This window comes from Marmota flaviventris, chromosome 3 (genome assembly GCF_047511675.1).
Source record: "Marmota flaviventris isolate mMarFla1 chromosome 3, mMarFla1.hap1, whole genome shotgun sequence".
NCBI lineage: Eukaryota > Metazoa > Chordata > Mammalia > Rodentia > Sciuridae > Marmota > Marmota flaviventris.
In genome coordinates, this window is record NC_092500.1 from 53,942,445 (window position 1) to 53,956,519 (window position 14,075).

Consider the following 14,075-nt stretch of genomic DNA (forward strand, 5'->3'; position numbering starts at 1 on the left):
CTTACTGCAGTCTTACAGGCAAGAGACAAAGAAAAAGAACAGAGCCACCTCCCTGGTGTCCATTCTCCCCCACGAGGTGCATTGGACATAGGCTTTGCAGCTCAGGCAGGAGGCAGGAGAGAATATCACTGCCCAGAAGCTCTGATCTAAAGTCTCCAGCCATTTTATGGACCTGGGGTAGGGGAGGAAGGAGAAGGGAAAGGACTCTGATGGAAAAGTCCTGAGACAGCACGCAGAGAAGTGTCTCAGCAAGTGAGGCCAAGCAGGCAGCTAGGCACGGGAGGGCAGGAGTCAGTCCTTGGCTGTGGGTCCCCTGGGACTGTGGCACACCGGCTGAGCACCAAGTCTGGGTGGAGAGGGCTTTGTGATTGTCTCTGGTGAGACCAACCCAAAGGACCACATACAGAAATTTGGCCTGGAATCAGACTCAATGTATGCAAGTTATCTATGTATGGTTTCTGTTGTTATAAAAACAAGATTGTACCACACATTACTTTATAACTCGCTTTTTTTATTTTCACATGATATGCTATGACCTCCAAGTGACAAAACATACGCCTTGGCCCTTTTTTTTTTTTTAAACAACCATATAATTTAGACTACAAAACAAGTTGTTGAGCAGTTCTTCTTTTGACATTAAGGCTATTTCCAGTCTTTCCCACAACAAATTATGTCAGAGCACGGATTCTCACTTGTGTATCTTATGTATTGAGTGTTTAATCTCTTAAGTATATATTCCTAAAGGTGAGAGGGCCCAACTATGGAATACATAGTTATAATACATTTGAAATTTAATACATTTGAAAGATATAACCATTCCCATTAATTATGAGGATGACTTTGTTCACTTACCCTATAAGAACCATGAGGTAGTGTTGATTTTTTTCAATGTTTGCCAGTCTGATGAACAAAATTAGATGTTACTTTGGCTTTAATTTGCATTTTCCTGGACTAGCAGAAGATTGAGCATCTTTTCATATGTTCATTGAACATTTGCATTTTCCCTTCTGTTGATTGCCTAATGGTATCTTTATCAGCTTTTTTTCTTCTACTTGTTTGTCAAATGCCTGTCATTACTGTGCTGAGGACATCACGCTGAGGTGAGATATAACAGGGGTTGGTGTGATCTCCTTAAGAGAAATTGCAAAATCAAGCAAATATTTGAGCATTCCATTTTACCTTTTTTTTTTTTCCACTTGACCACCTAACATTTTCACTAACTCTAGGAACAAAAAACAGGGTGTTTTACTCTATATCTAAACTGATAGAAATAGCAGGATTTTCTAGGAATTATTTTCTAAACTCAGACTGCCCATCAGTTAGGAATAAATTGCCTTTATCTCTGCGGTGACTACTATTTGGGAGGGATCATTTGGAAAACTCCTCTTGTCTTTATTTCATCTTCCACCATCCTTGCAGTTGACTTATAAAAACACATTAAATGGGCTGGGGCTGGGGCTCAGCAGTATAGTGCGTGCCTCACACATGTGAGGCACTAGGTTTGATCCTCACCACCACCAAAAAATAAATAAATAAATAGACACAATATTGTCTATCTACAACTAAAAAACAAAATATTTAAAAAAAAATTAAACCTCCTCAGTCACAATATCATACCCCATCTATTATACTGGGATTAACATGAAAACATTTACCTGAATGAAAGTCTCACCTTCCCATTGGGGGACATGCTCAGAACCATCTCCTCTGCAGGGTAAGGGGTCCCAGGTGGGGGCTAGTTACCAATTGATTAAATCACCCCAACACCTGGGAACTTCTCATTCAACCTTGTCAACCCTGAGTGGATAATGGAACTCCATTCAAGTTCCAGCCACGGTAATGTCCACAGGTGAGGCCTGAGCCCCCAGGAGGGAGGTCGAGCTGGCACCCAGCCCTCCTAGACCCTCATCACTGCCACGACTTTGCTTTGATTTTAATTTTCTGTAGGAGAAGCATCTCGTAAAATAATGAAGAAGATGTGAAGTCCCCACTTTAAAGGCATCTCTCCGCTCTATTGATTGCTTATCTGAGGTTTGTCGGCCTTCGCCTGCACTCTGTTCCCTTTGAAACCCCTCTCCTCTCACTGCCTGGCTCTAGATTGGAGACCAGCACTCTGACAAATTGATCCCAAGATCAGAGGGGATGAAAGAGAGTGAGAGATCAAAAGGAAGCCAAGGATCACATGGGAAGAGGCACCACGGTTCAGGGCCCGGAAAGGTTGGCAGCCGGACACGCTGTCATCTTTAATCCATGGTGCCTCAGAAAGCAAGAACTTGGAGTTCAAACAGAAGGGAAGAGTGTTCTGTACATGGACGGATTTAGATATAATTATCTATTTAAGAACATAATGAGCTAGGATTACCCCGGCAGTTATTGGAATTGAATGCTAATACTTTGTCTGTGAATTCAAAATATAGAAACAGGGTAAACGTGGTGGTCACTGCTGCCCTTGCTATATTCTCCCTCCCTGACCCCTGAGGAGGGAAGCTCTGCCTCATTTCCCGGTGTCCTTCAAGTCACTTCTCAGCAATGATATTCTCTTAGGCCTGTTGTCTTTTTCCAACAACCAGTGGAAATTTGTATGTGTTTTTGAGGACTCAGACTCTCTACAGTTAATAATGTTGTTATTAAGAAAAGTCTTGTTTACGGCCTGAGTCTCTGGGTACTTGCGCTCACCACCCAAGTCCAGCTCATTGGCACCCACTCCATCACTTATCTCCTCAGCAAACACCCATTGTATGTCTGCCACATGCCAAACACTGAGCGTTGGAGATCAGAGACAATGACTTGGGCTCTGCCTGGAAAATATCCTCAGGATAGTTAAAGACAAGTTTGGAAGCCAGCCATTGCAGCCAGGGCTCGTAAGGGCTATGGTGCAGCTATGTTATCACAGAGAAGGGGCATCCACAGCAGCCCAGAAGGACAAGAGAGGGCCCTCTGAACTGGCTTAGAGGGGAGTAGGTTGGCTTTTAGAAGGGAGAAGTAGATGTGAAAGGAGTAGCAAGAGTGAGGCGACAGAAATATAGGCAAGAACCAGATAATGAAGGAACTCGGAAGGTCTGGGAAACCAGCAATGGGCTTTAGGTTGGGGATGTGGCAGGTGACAGTGGTGCTTTAAAATCACCTTGTGGCATGTTCTTATGTGTGGAAACAACAACAACAACAACAAAAAAACAATCTCATAGAAGTAGAGAATACCAGTCTCATAGAAGTAGAGAATACAATGGTGGTTAGGGAGGTCGGGAAGGGTGGAAGAGGATGGAAGAGGAATAACTTCTAATGTTCTATAGAAGAACTACAGTTGAGAACATTTAATTGTATATTTCAAAATAGCTAGTAAGAGAAGATTCTGAAAGTACCCATCACAAATGTACCCATCACTCTACTCTCAGAGGTGAGAGGACTGTGGAGAGCTCCTGAGTCCTGCAGGCAGTCTCTGATGGAAACTGGAACCAAGGCACCAGTAATAGGAGTCATGGAAAGAGATTTATGTTAAAAACTGAAAAGGTGAAATTACAGGATGGGATGCCTATTTGGAAATGTGGAGTGAGAGAAGTCTGGGACAGGCAACTAGGTGTAAAATAGTGTTGTTCCCTGAGGTTGGGAATTCTGGAAGTCCAATTTGAAGGGGTGGTGGGGACAGCATCATCAATTTGAACACTACACTAAGTCTGCAATTCCTGCAAAAATCCAAGTGGCTATATCTGTTGATAACTGGCTGGTCCGTGCTGGAGCACAACAGAGACGTGCTGATTGGGAAGTTGATCTGAAATCATTGGCATATGTGGTTGTTGAAGTCAGCTCATTGAGCCAATATCAAGGGCATACTATCAAGGCCAGCTTTGTGAGAATGTGACTTGTGTACTCATGCAGTACCCCACTCTCCAAAGGAAGCCACATTCCATTTAGTGCCCTATCATTTCTATCTTGAAACTCTCATTTTTTAAACAAGGGGTCCTGCATATATATATTTGCACTGGCCCCTGAGGTAGTATAGCTAGTCCTGCCTGCAATGGCCTGGTACTGTGCACAGTGGTGGGGCTACACTCTTGGTCAAGTCAGACATGGTCCTTGCCTTAGGAGCTTACATGCTAGCATGGAAGGCAGACAAGTCCTCAGTTCCAAAGTGTGACATGTTCCATACTAGGGGAAGTACCAGGCTAAGGAAAAATGTTAAGAGATGAGTTGAACTTAACCTTGGGGCTAAGAAATTAGATTGCCCAGGGTGGAAGAATGGTGAGACATAGTCATCCCCAGCACCAAAGGTGTCCTAGGAGGTAGAAGGAAAACCAGGAGGAAGAGATCCCCTGGAGCCAGTTTGGGAGAGACTTAGCAAATGCTACCAGAGAGATCAGAATGATGATTTTTTTTTCCAGTAAACATAGCAACGGGGGAGTCATTTGGTGATTCTTGTGATAGCAGCTGGGGGGACAGAGAGGCAGGGTATGAATCTACCACTGTTTGAGGGATCAATGGGAAGCAAGGAAGTAGAGACCCAGCATATACATACAAAGTGTTCTAGAGCATGGATTTGTACTATGGCAGATATCCAGTGGAGAGAAAAATTGAAATACTAATGTTGGGAGGATTCTGGGGTGAGGAGTAATGGACAAACTAGCGCTAGTCAGGAAGAGAAGATGGCTCGGGGAGCAGGTAGATTTCCAGGCAAAGTCTCCTCCTCTCTATGAAGTCGATCTCACATTATTTAACTGAACGTCTGCTGCCTCTTGTTTCTGTTTTCCTCCTGCCTGAAGTTCAAGAAAGTGTCTCCCAAGTTCTCTCCTCTTCTCTTTCATTTAGCAAATATTCATGGGGCTCCTGCTGTGTGACAGACATGATACTAAACATCTGGAATATTCAGGAACAAAAAGCCCCTGACCTCCTGACACTCAGGTCCTGATTCCATAGCCTGGTGGAACAACGTGTCCCAGTGGGCCAGGCTGTGTGGTGATGAGATCACTCTCTCCTGGGTCTGGAACACCCCAACCTCTGACTTCCCTTCCTTCCTCTTCCTCATCCTCTTTTGCTTCCTTCTGGGGTGTCTCACTTTCCTACTCTATACCCAGCAATCAGCTGAAATTTAGGGGTCATGTAGAAAAAAAAGAAAAAACAAAGTAAGACTAGCTTGAAGCAAACCTTTGAAAGAAAAGACTCCTTTGGAATCTATCACATAACTTCAGTCCAGCTCCAGGGATCTCGAGGCCTTCACCTAGACCTTCCTGACTCCAGGCACCCTTTCAAATTCTCCAAGTTTCTCCATTCTCTGTCAAACCCTTAGTCTATTTTGGTAGTAAATCTCAGCTCATAATTAGGACAGTGACCATGTGAATCAACTCACGTGGTTTGTGAATGGTGAATATCATCTTTTGGGTTGCGAGTGAGGGGGTTGCATTTTATAAGTGGTTGTAGGCTTATGAGAAGGAATCAAATTTGTCACATTTTAGGCAGTATAATAATAGAAGGGATAAAGAATATTACAGTAAGAGGCGTCTTTTTCGCAGAATTAGCTTCCCTACACTTCCGTTTTCTCAAACTTCTACCTCTGGAGCCCTAAATGCTCTAAAGCCCCCAAGATTTTCATTGTCATCTCCTCCCCTGCCTACACCCACCCCAGTTTCTATGATAGCAGCAACTGGGGCACAGGTAGTCAGGGTTAGGGGCAGGGTTGTAATAGCTGGAACCATTATAGGGCTTGCTTCCAAGTTAGGGACTGCTTCCAAGAAAGAGACTGCCTCTCCAGGTCGGGAGAGAGGTGCCTGCGGGCTTTGTAGCACAAAGAAGCAGCATGCCCTAGAATCAATGAGGCATCCACCAGATACCTCATTGATTGAACTCATGGAAGGCATCTCCCACATCTACGGGTCCTCACTAAGAAGTGAGTCAGGTCTCAGGTCTCTGGGTCCCTGGTGCCAGGGAGTTGTTCAGATGTATAAAATGCAGTTCCCTAAGCCAATCCTATTTGTCACAAAAACGACAGCCTTTTGCCACAACTGATGGATCGGTGGCTATAAAGTGGCTGTCAGGAGCCACTTCAGAATCAGAAGGTCTGAAAATGGGAGGCACCTCTGGGACCAGGTCCAAGAAAAGTTGCTTCATGGTTATCGATCCTGCAGCCTCTCTTTTAGACATCAGCTTTGGGAGCTCTCTTCTCTCAGAAGTCCTTGAGTGGGCAATAGTTCTTGCGCACATTTTTCTGGAGAGTGTGAATTTTCTGATCCTTGAGACAAAATGAAAGTGGCTATCTCTGGACCCAGGATATTACCAAGGATGCTCAAGATCTAGGCCAGATGTTCTCAGATTTTAATGTGCTTATGAACTACCTGGTGAGAGTCTGGGTGGGGAATCTAAGATTCTGCCTTGCTATCAATTTCCCAGGTAAGGCCAAATGCTCCTAGCCCATTGATCCTAGCCCATTGATCCTTTGAATAACAAGAGTCTGAAGTTGAACCATCCACTACATTGAACACTAGCTACATGGGACTACTTAAATTAATTAAAATTAAATAATGTTAGAAATTTAGTTCCTTGACTTCACTAACCACAATTCAAATGCTCAGTAGTCACATATTTCAATGATGGATTCCACAGACAAGAATGTTACCATCCAGGTGCAGTGGCACACACCTATAATCCCAGCAACTGTGGAGGCTGAGGCAGAAGGATCTCCAAGTTCAAGGCCTACCAGGGGCAACTTAGTGAGATCCTATCTAAAAATAAGATAAGAGTTATGGGTGTAACTCAGTGATATAGCACCCCTGAGTGATGGTGTGGGGGTGTTACCATGATCACAGAAGGTCCTTTCAGATAACCCTGGACTAGAGTGAGCCTCTGCACCATTCACTTATTCACCATTTATTTGTTGTGTGCTAAGTAATATGCTTGGTGCCAAGCATTAAAGCAATAGTGCCAGCCAGCAGAAAAAGTAATCATAAGCTGACCAGAATGCAGCGCACTTAAAAACAGAGATACCTCCAACCTCACAGGAGATCCAGAATTGCAGCGCAGGTGGGAGGAGAAAGCCGGTCCTGGCATTTTGTGTGTGACCCGAACCACACCGTGGTTGATCTTCGTCACAATACTTATGAAATTGGCTGCTGACAATGCATTTTCACTATTTCAGGGCCATAATCATCAGAAATGGAGAAATCATCCCCATGTCTTCGGAATTCACCCCCGAGACGGAGCGCCAGCGACTTCAGTACCTGGTAAGAGGCATGTAGGCTTGGCAGAGGGCAGTGGTGTCAAGGATGGCATCAGAGCTATTTGGGAAGAATACACTGCTGGGACATGAGAGCGGGCCCACAGCAGTCAAACGACATATGGCATTAACTCCCCCACACACACCTTCTGGATCACACATCCTGGCTCCTTGTGTGACGACACACTCCACCTCCGTGAATTTATTATTGTGGTTGATTTTCTCCCATCTGTAACCAATTGGAGACATAATGTGCTGTGTTTCTTTTCATGGGTTGGTGTTCACAATGTGAAGTGCAGTTCTGAAGAGTGCAGATACCTTCTAGGTATCAGGGACTCACTCTGCCTCACATCCCGAGAAAGGCCCTCTGCCCACGTGGCAGCTCTGAGATCCTGCTCACACATATCATGCTGCATGCTCAGATGGGAAGTTCAAGGCCCTTTGGAAAAAGTGTAGATGTCATAAAATCCATTTCTACCCTGAAAATAGATTCTGTGTGTAGATCCTCCTCTTTGGGGTGAAATCATGAGAAGGCTACGGGAGAGCTCTGCTTCCTTAAAAGTCTCATTTTTCTGGAATACAGAACAATCTGTGTCTTCAGAGTCCAGGGGCAGGTGTTGGGCATAGGATCTCAGTTTAAAGTGACTGTGGTAATCATTCTAGTTTTCTTTGGGGTGAGCATCTCTGGGGACTAGCCCTGTGAATAGTAGTATGTGAAGGAAATACTTTCTTGCCAATAGGATTTCTTTTTTAGACAACATAGTCAAGCAGTGATTGTCTGCTCTTAGGAAAGAATTGATCTACATGGCTCCAAAAGGACTTTGTTCATGTCTCTGAGTTTCAGTATGTGCAAACAGACCGAATCTGATCACTTTGGTTGATGTATAAAGTTGCTGTGCCCATTCCCTCAATACCCTGGTCTCTGTGTTTGTCTTATTTTTTAACCAAGCTGTGTCACCGTTGCTAGTTACCTGGTATTTGTGAGGGCAGAAATCCCAAATCAGTGGAAAATCTGCTTCCTTCTTTCAGCTACTATTATCTTCTAGCCTTTGAGTGTTGTCTCAAGCAGATAACCTTAAAGCCACAGAATCCAGACTCTAGGCCTCTTGTTTTCTTTGGTTGTCTAGACAAGTGGCGGGCATCCTTTGGCAGCTCACAGATCTTTATTCTGGTCCCCGCTCTGGTGTTCCAAGGCTGGATAGGTTTGTGCAAGTCTCTTAACCTTTCTGGACCTTGGTTTATCACTTGTGAAATGGAGTGAAAGACAAGAGTGTCACAAAGAGCCTTGGAGTTGCAAGGATTCCTCCAAGTGCAGCTCGACCCAGCTGGCCTCTTCACTACCTGCCTGATTTTCCCTGGTCTGTCATTCAGGAACATGCAAGTGATCTTATTGTGGATCTTGTCGCTCCCTGCCTAAAAGCCTTTGGCTGCCCACGACGTACAGAACACAGGTCATGCTGTTGGCTGATCAGAATCCTGCCCACCTCCTGTACACCATCTCACTATTGCCACCACCCTGTCACCATGTACCCCATGGTAAATATCTATCTTCCACATCCAGCACATGTCACAGTCTCTCTGACCTCCAGGCTTTTGGAAGCATGCTTTGTCTATACTGCCTTCCCTTTTCCACCAAGAGAACTCCTCCTCATTGTTTGAGACCCCAGCTAATGACACTTGTGGAAAGTGTCCACTAATCCTCCCAGGGAGTCAGTCCCCAGTGCTCATACAGCAATGTCTAGAGGCCTGCAGTGTGGCTCATAACAGAGAAGATTTGGAATCAGTGTTTGTTGACTGAGGACAGAATGGTTGCCAAGCAGAACTCTCTCCTCTGCCCTCTCCCAGGTGTCTCACAGCAGGACACAAGACCTTTACCTCCCCTGCCTCTTCTGTACCCCAACTTCATCACCTTCTTCAGCCTATTGAAACCTATTTCCTGTTCCCTCAGGTGTCTATTTTCTAACTAGAGACAATAAATAATAATAGCCTGACTTTTTGTACCTTTTATTTTGAAATAATTTCATATTTTCTTGTTTCAGGAATGAACTTAGGAGGCTAGCCCTTAAGGAGGGATGAGAAGGCTAAAATTATTCAGATTTCCAAGTATCAGTGGCACATTTTGGGATAGTTGAAATAAGATGTGTGTGGCTTTGGATCTCAGCTTTGTCACGTAACTGTGTGCATTATTTCCACAAAGCAATTTAATGATCCCCAGTCTTCACTTATGGGGATAGAAAACCTCAGAAGGCTACATAGGGATTAAATGAAACTGTATGTGCACAGTTCTTCTGTGGCACAAGAACTCATTAGCTATATTTTATTGAATCAAAGCCTTACTGCTTCATATGTCTTTGTTTGGGCTACTATAACAAAATACCATGGACTGGGTAACTAATAAACAAAAGAAATTTTCATCTCACAGATCTAGATACTGACAAGTCTAAGATCAAGGTGTCACAAAATTCAGTGTCTAGTGAGGGCCTCTTCCTGCTTCATAGACAGCTGTCTTTTGTTTGCAACCTCATGGTGGAAGAGACAAGGATGCTCTCTGGAGCCTCTTTTACAAGGGCATTAAATCCCATTCATGAGGGCTCTACCCTTAGGACCTGATCACCTTCCCAAGGTTTTGTTCACCTCCCAGTGCCATCACATTAGAGATTTGGCTTCAACATGTGATTTTTTTTTTCCTGTTCTGGGAATTGCACCCAAGGCATTGCACATGCAAATATTCTTTCACAGAGCTACTTCACCAGCATTTTTTAATTGTTCACTAATTTGTTTGTTTTCAAGACAGAGTCTCACAAAGTTAGCCAGGCTGGCCTTGAACTTGAGATCCTTTTGCCTCTTGCCTCAGCCCCCCAAGTTTCTGGGACTACAGGAATTCACCACCTGGCTAACATGAATTATGTGGGTATGCAAACATTCAGTCTATAGCAAAACCCTATGGCCAGCAACCACACCGATATCCTTTCCTCTTTTGTACTTAAGAACAACTTCTAATGTTGCTAACATCAATGTGTATTTTGGTGTCACTCTTAGACCATTCTTGTCCACTATTCCTGTGGACACTATTAGCTCACAGAACTAAAGCCTAGTGTTTAAATTTCCAAAAGATAACACTGTTCATATTCTTTTAAATTCTCACTCCTAAATAAGTTTATAAGTAAAACTTGTAACTAAACTTCTCCAGTTGATGACTAAAATTTTTCCTCTCAGACATCAGGGCTATAAATGCTCAGAACATAAAATGCCCTGGTTGTCCAACTTTTCATTCCTTTAAGAATCTAGGGATGTATACTTTGAAATGAACAGCTCCAGTAACAATAATCAAATTATGTGAATGTGACAAGGTATTTGAGAGAATAAGAGTATTTATAGCATAAAATAATTTGGTGGTGAAATCTTTATGGTAAAGTACTTGTGAGAATTAGGAGGTTCATAGCCTAAAATCTTGAAAAATAGCATCAACCAGGAAACCAGAGTGTGATGTGGACTTCTCTCACCCCAATCATAAGCTGTGTAACCTCAGTCCTCTCACACAGTATCTCTGAATCTCCTTTTCTCCTAAAAGAAACAGGTAATAGTATTTCCCTTGAGATACTCAGAACATGTTCTGAAATGAAAATGAGAAGTAATTCCATGAAAATATAAAATGCAGATGCTCCTCAACTTAGAATGGGGTTATGTCCCTATAAACCCATCGTAAGTTGAAAATACCTTAAGTCAATAGTGTGGCTAATTTCCCCAGCTTACCAAACATCAGAGCTTAGCGTTGCTTAACTTACACAAGCTTAACACTTACATTAGCCTAGAGTTGGGCAAATCCTCTAGTACAAACCTGTTTTATAATAAACTATTGGCTAGCTCATGTAATGTGCTACATACTATGCTGAAAGTGAAAACCAGAGTGTTCACGTGGTTTTGCTTTCATACTTTTGTAAAGTCAAAAAATCATTAAGTCCAGCCATTGTGAGTCAGGGACCATCTCTACAGTAAGTGATTTTTAAGTGCATCTTAAAATCATAATCATTAGGATTAACCTACTTATTCCTGTTTTTTGAACACCTGTTCTTTGGAAGTAATGGTGAAACAGTTTGGTGAGTGATAGTTGTAGTGTCCTTTTCTGTTACATGATCTCTTCCCTGTTAGTATATTGCTGGAAAATTAACAATGGATTTCTTGTTCTTAGGTCAAATCAAATTGTATATGTACAGTGTGTGAAGAACCCACTCGTGAAAGATTTATCAAACCTTCTAAGTCCCTCGCCACATTGAGCAGAAGCCTGTAGTCCAGAGGCATCTGACTTGTAGAAATGGCTAATGGTGTTTTTAGGCTGGGGAGGGCGGCCAGAGCCCTTTGTACAAGAGCCATTTTGATCTGCGTTGGTGAGGAATGTTCTTGGTATGCACAGTCCGGATGTTGGGGGATTATAGAACTGGAAGCAGATTACAAAATGATGGATGTGGCAGGCACGTTAATTCTGTTTGGTCTTGCATCCCGACCTCAGAGGGCCCTTCCTGCAGCTCTCTGGGTAATGTGAACTCTGTTTCGTAGATTCTCAGGCTGGGTGATTAATCGAGCACGCTTGCCAGTTTGACATGTTCACACAGAATGTGGCAGGTGTGTGACAAGGGCATCGGGGGCCCTGCACTCCTGCCCCAGCAGTCAGGGAGAGCCGCTGATCCTACAGTCATGAAAAAGCCTTGCTGTTTTGTAGTTGGGCTTGTTTTGTTTGTTTGTTTGTTTAATATTTCCAGAGTGATTAAAATAAAATATGTAAGAGGGTCCACCAAGCTAGACAGAGTGTTTTGAATGGAGTCAGGCTCAGGTAGGAGGGAAGGGGGTCTGGTTTCTGGGTGTTTCTCAGCAGCATTGAATACTCGAATGCCAAAGCCTCCAAGAAATTGCCCCCACATTCGCTTCAGGTGATAGCCAGAAAGGGATCTCCCTCAAGGGACCTCTACAGCCCCAAGGTGCGAGAGTGATGGCTTTCCCTCTGTTCTGCCTAGACATATTTATAAATTCTGATTTGATTACATTAAGATGTGCTGGTATCATCAAACCTTCAAATAATGTACTTCTGTCCTTGTAGAATAATCCAAGTCTGCAGTTGTTTTTCATCAAGGGCAATGTACAGAAGAGATGAAAGTGGGTTTCAAATACACATTTGATACACGCAAGTGCAACATTATCTGAGGTGATTTCTTGCAGTGTCCTTGGAACTGTCCCGGCTCTCTGTGCCGCCTCATTCTGTTTGTCTGTTCTCCCTGGTGTGAATCTTGGAAAGACTTCAAGTGAACAAGCCTCTTGGCTCACTGGGATTTCTCCTGCTCAAGAGTTATCTCCACTGAAGTATTCCTTAAACCTGAACCTGCTTTTAAGACAGGAGGCTATCACGGGGAGGCTCAAGTGTACTCATGAGTAAAAAGGACAGGCTCATCACCCTCGCATCCCACTTCACCTTGAGAGCAGGATTAAACTGGCCAGCCTGGCTTTCGACAGAGAGCTCTCTGCTTTACTCCCTGGAAAATGTACAAATCTTGGGAAAAAATCCACCCAAAGCCATCTCCTTCCCCGTTTAATCCCCTTTCATGACAATGCATGTGAGTTGCAGATTTTCTAATTAAATAAAGGCAGGCTCAAAGCTGTGGTGACATTTATCATATTTATGCAGAAATGTCATTGTGTGTTTTTCTTGGAAACCACATAAACCAGGCAGAGTATCATCAGTATTCAGTTCTATAACAACTTACATATACAAACTTGATTCTTGCTACTTTGAGATTTTTGAAGGACAAATTATGAATGAGAATTTTTCATGAAAAATTCTAACCCATACTTATTAAGAACTCAGCCATTTCACATTTTCCCTTCACTTTTTTAACCCAAACCATAATATTCTATTCCTTCTCTGTAAAATCAGGTGAGCAGCCTTGGCCCTGGAAGAGCTTTCTCATTTAACTATTAGCGTGACCACCAGTGGCTTGGCTGACATTATTAATTTCATTTCATTCTTGACCTTAGACTTCTACATGATAAATCATCTTGAATTATATGACTTCCAATGCTCCTCTTATAGTCTGATGAGATTTTTCTTCTCCCTAAAGGCAAAAAAAAAGGAGAGATTACTCAAAAAAAAAAAAAGATTTGTATTAGACACTGAAATTCTTCCTTTTGATAACTTCCTTCCAAACACTCAGAGGTCTGAACATTTAAAAATTAGTTTATCTGAATGTTTTAGCTAGAGGACTTTACAAAATACTGCCTGTGTGGGATTCGCCGTCTTATGGAACACGTAAGTATTTTTACTTTCCATATTCTGCTGATGGGAATGGAAATTGGAACAACTCCTTTGGGAAAGGGCTTGGCAGTCAGTCCTAAACCAGAACATGCCCTGGCCCAGCAGTTCCACTCCTCGGTATGTACCTAGCAGAACTGTGTACAAATGTTCACCAAAAGACTCGAATGTGCAAAGCAGCACTGCTTATAATAGCCCACACTGGTAACTGTCCAAGTGCCCATGGAGAGTTGGATGAGTAAATAAATTTTGGCACAGTCACAGGATGGAATACTGTACGGCATCAAGAATGAACAAATTGTGACTATGCACAGCATGGATGAATCTCACAGACTTAACAAAGCAGAGGGGGCATCCTGTAGGATTCCAAACAAAGTACAGAAATAGGTAAAGCTGATCCAAGCAGAGAAGCGGCAGTGATTGGATAGACTCCTGGCATGTTCTGCTTAATCTAAACGCTAGCTCTGTGGGGGTGGTCGCTTTGTGAAAATTCATCAGCCTGTACATGTATGATATAAGCATATTTCCATATATCTTATACTTCACTGAAGGTTTTTTAAATACTTCTGCTTTATGCAA

At 43.0% G+C, this 14,075-nt stretch overlaps 1 protein-coding gene across 3 annotated transcripts in view; it reads left to right on the top strand.

The window, feature by feature from the left end:
• Ppm1h (protein phosphatase, Mg2+/Mn2+ dependent 1H) overlaps nt 1-14,075 on the top strand; it is a 266,367-nt gene that overhangs the window by 162,247 nt on the left and 90,045 nt on the right. For all 3 annotated transcript variants that reach the window (XM_071609704.1, XM_027925783.2, XM_071609705.1), the window contains exon 5: nt 7,121-7,205. In XM_071609704.1, coding sequence (XP_071465805.1) covers nt 7,121-7,205 — 85 coding nt within the window. The remainder of the gene's footprint in view (nt 1-7,120; nt 7,206-14,075) is intronic.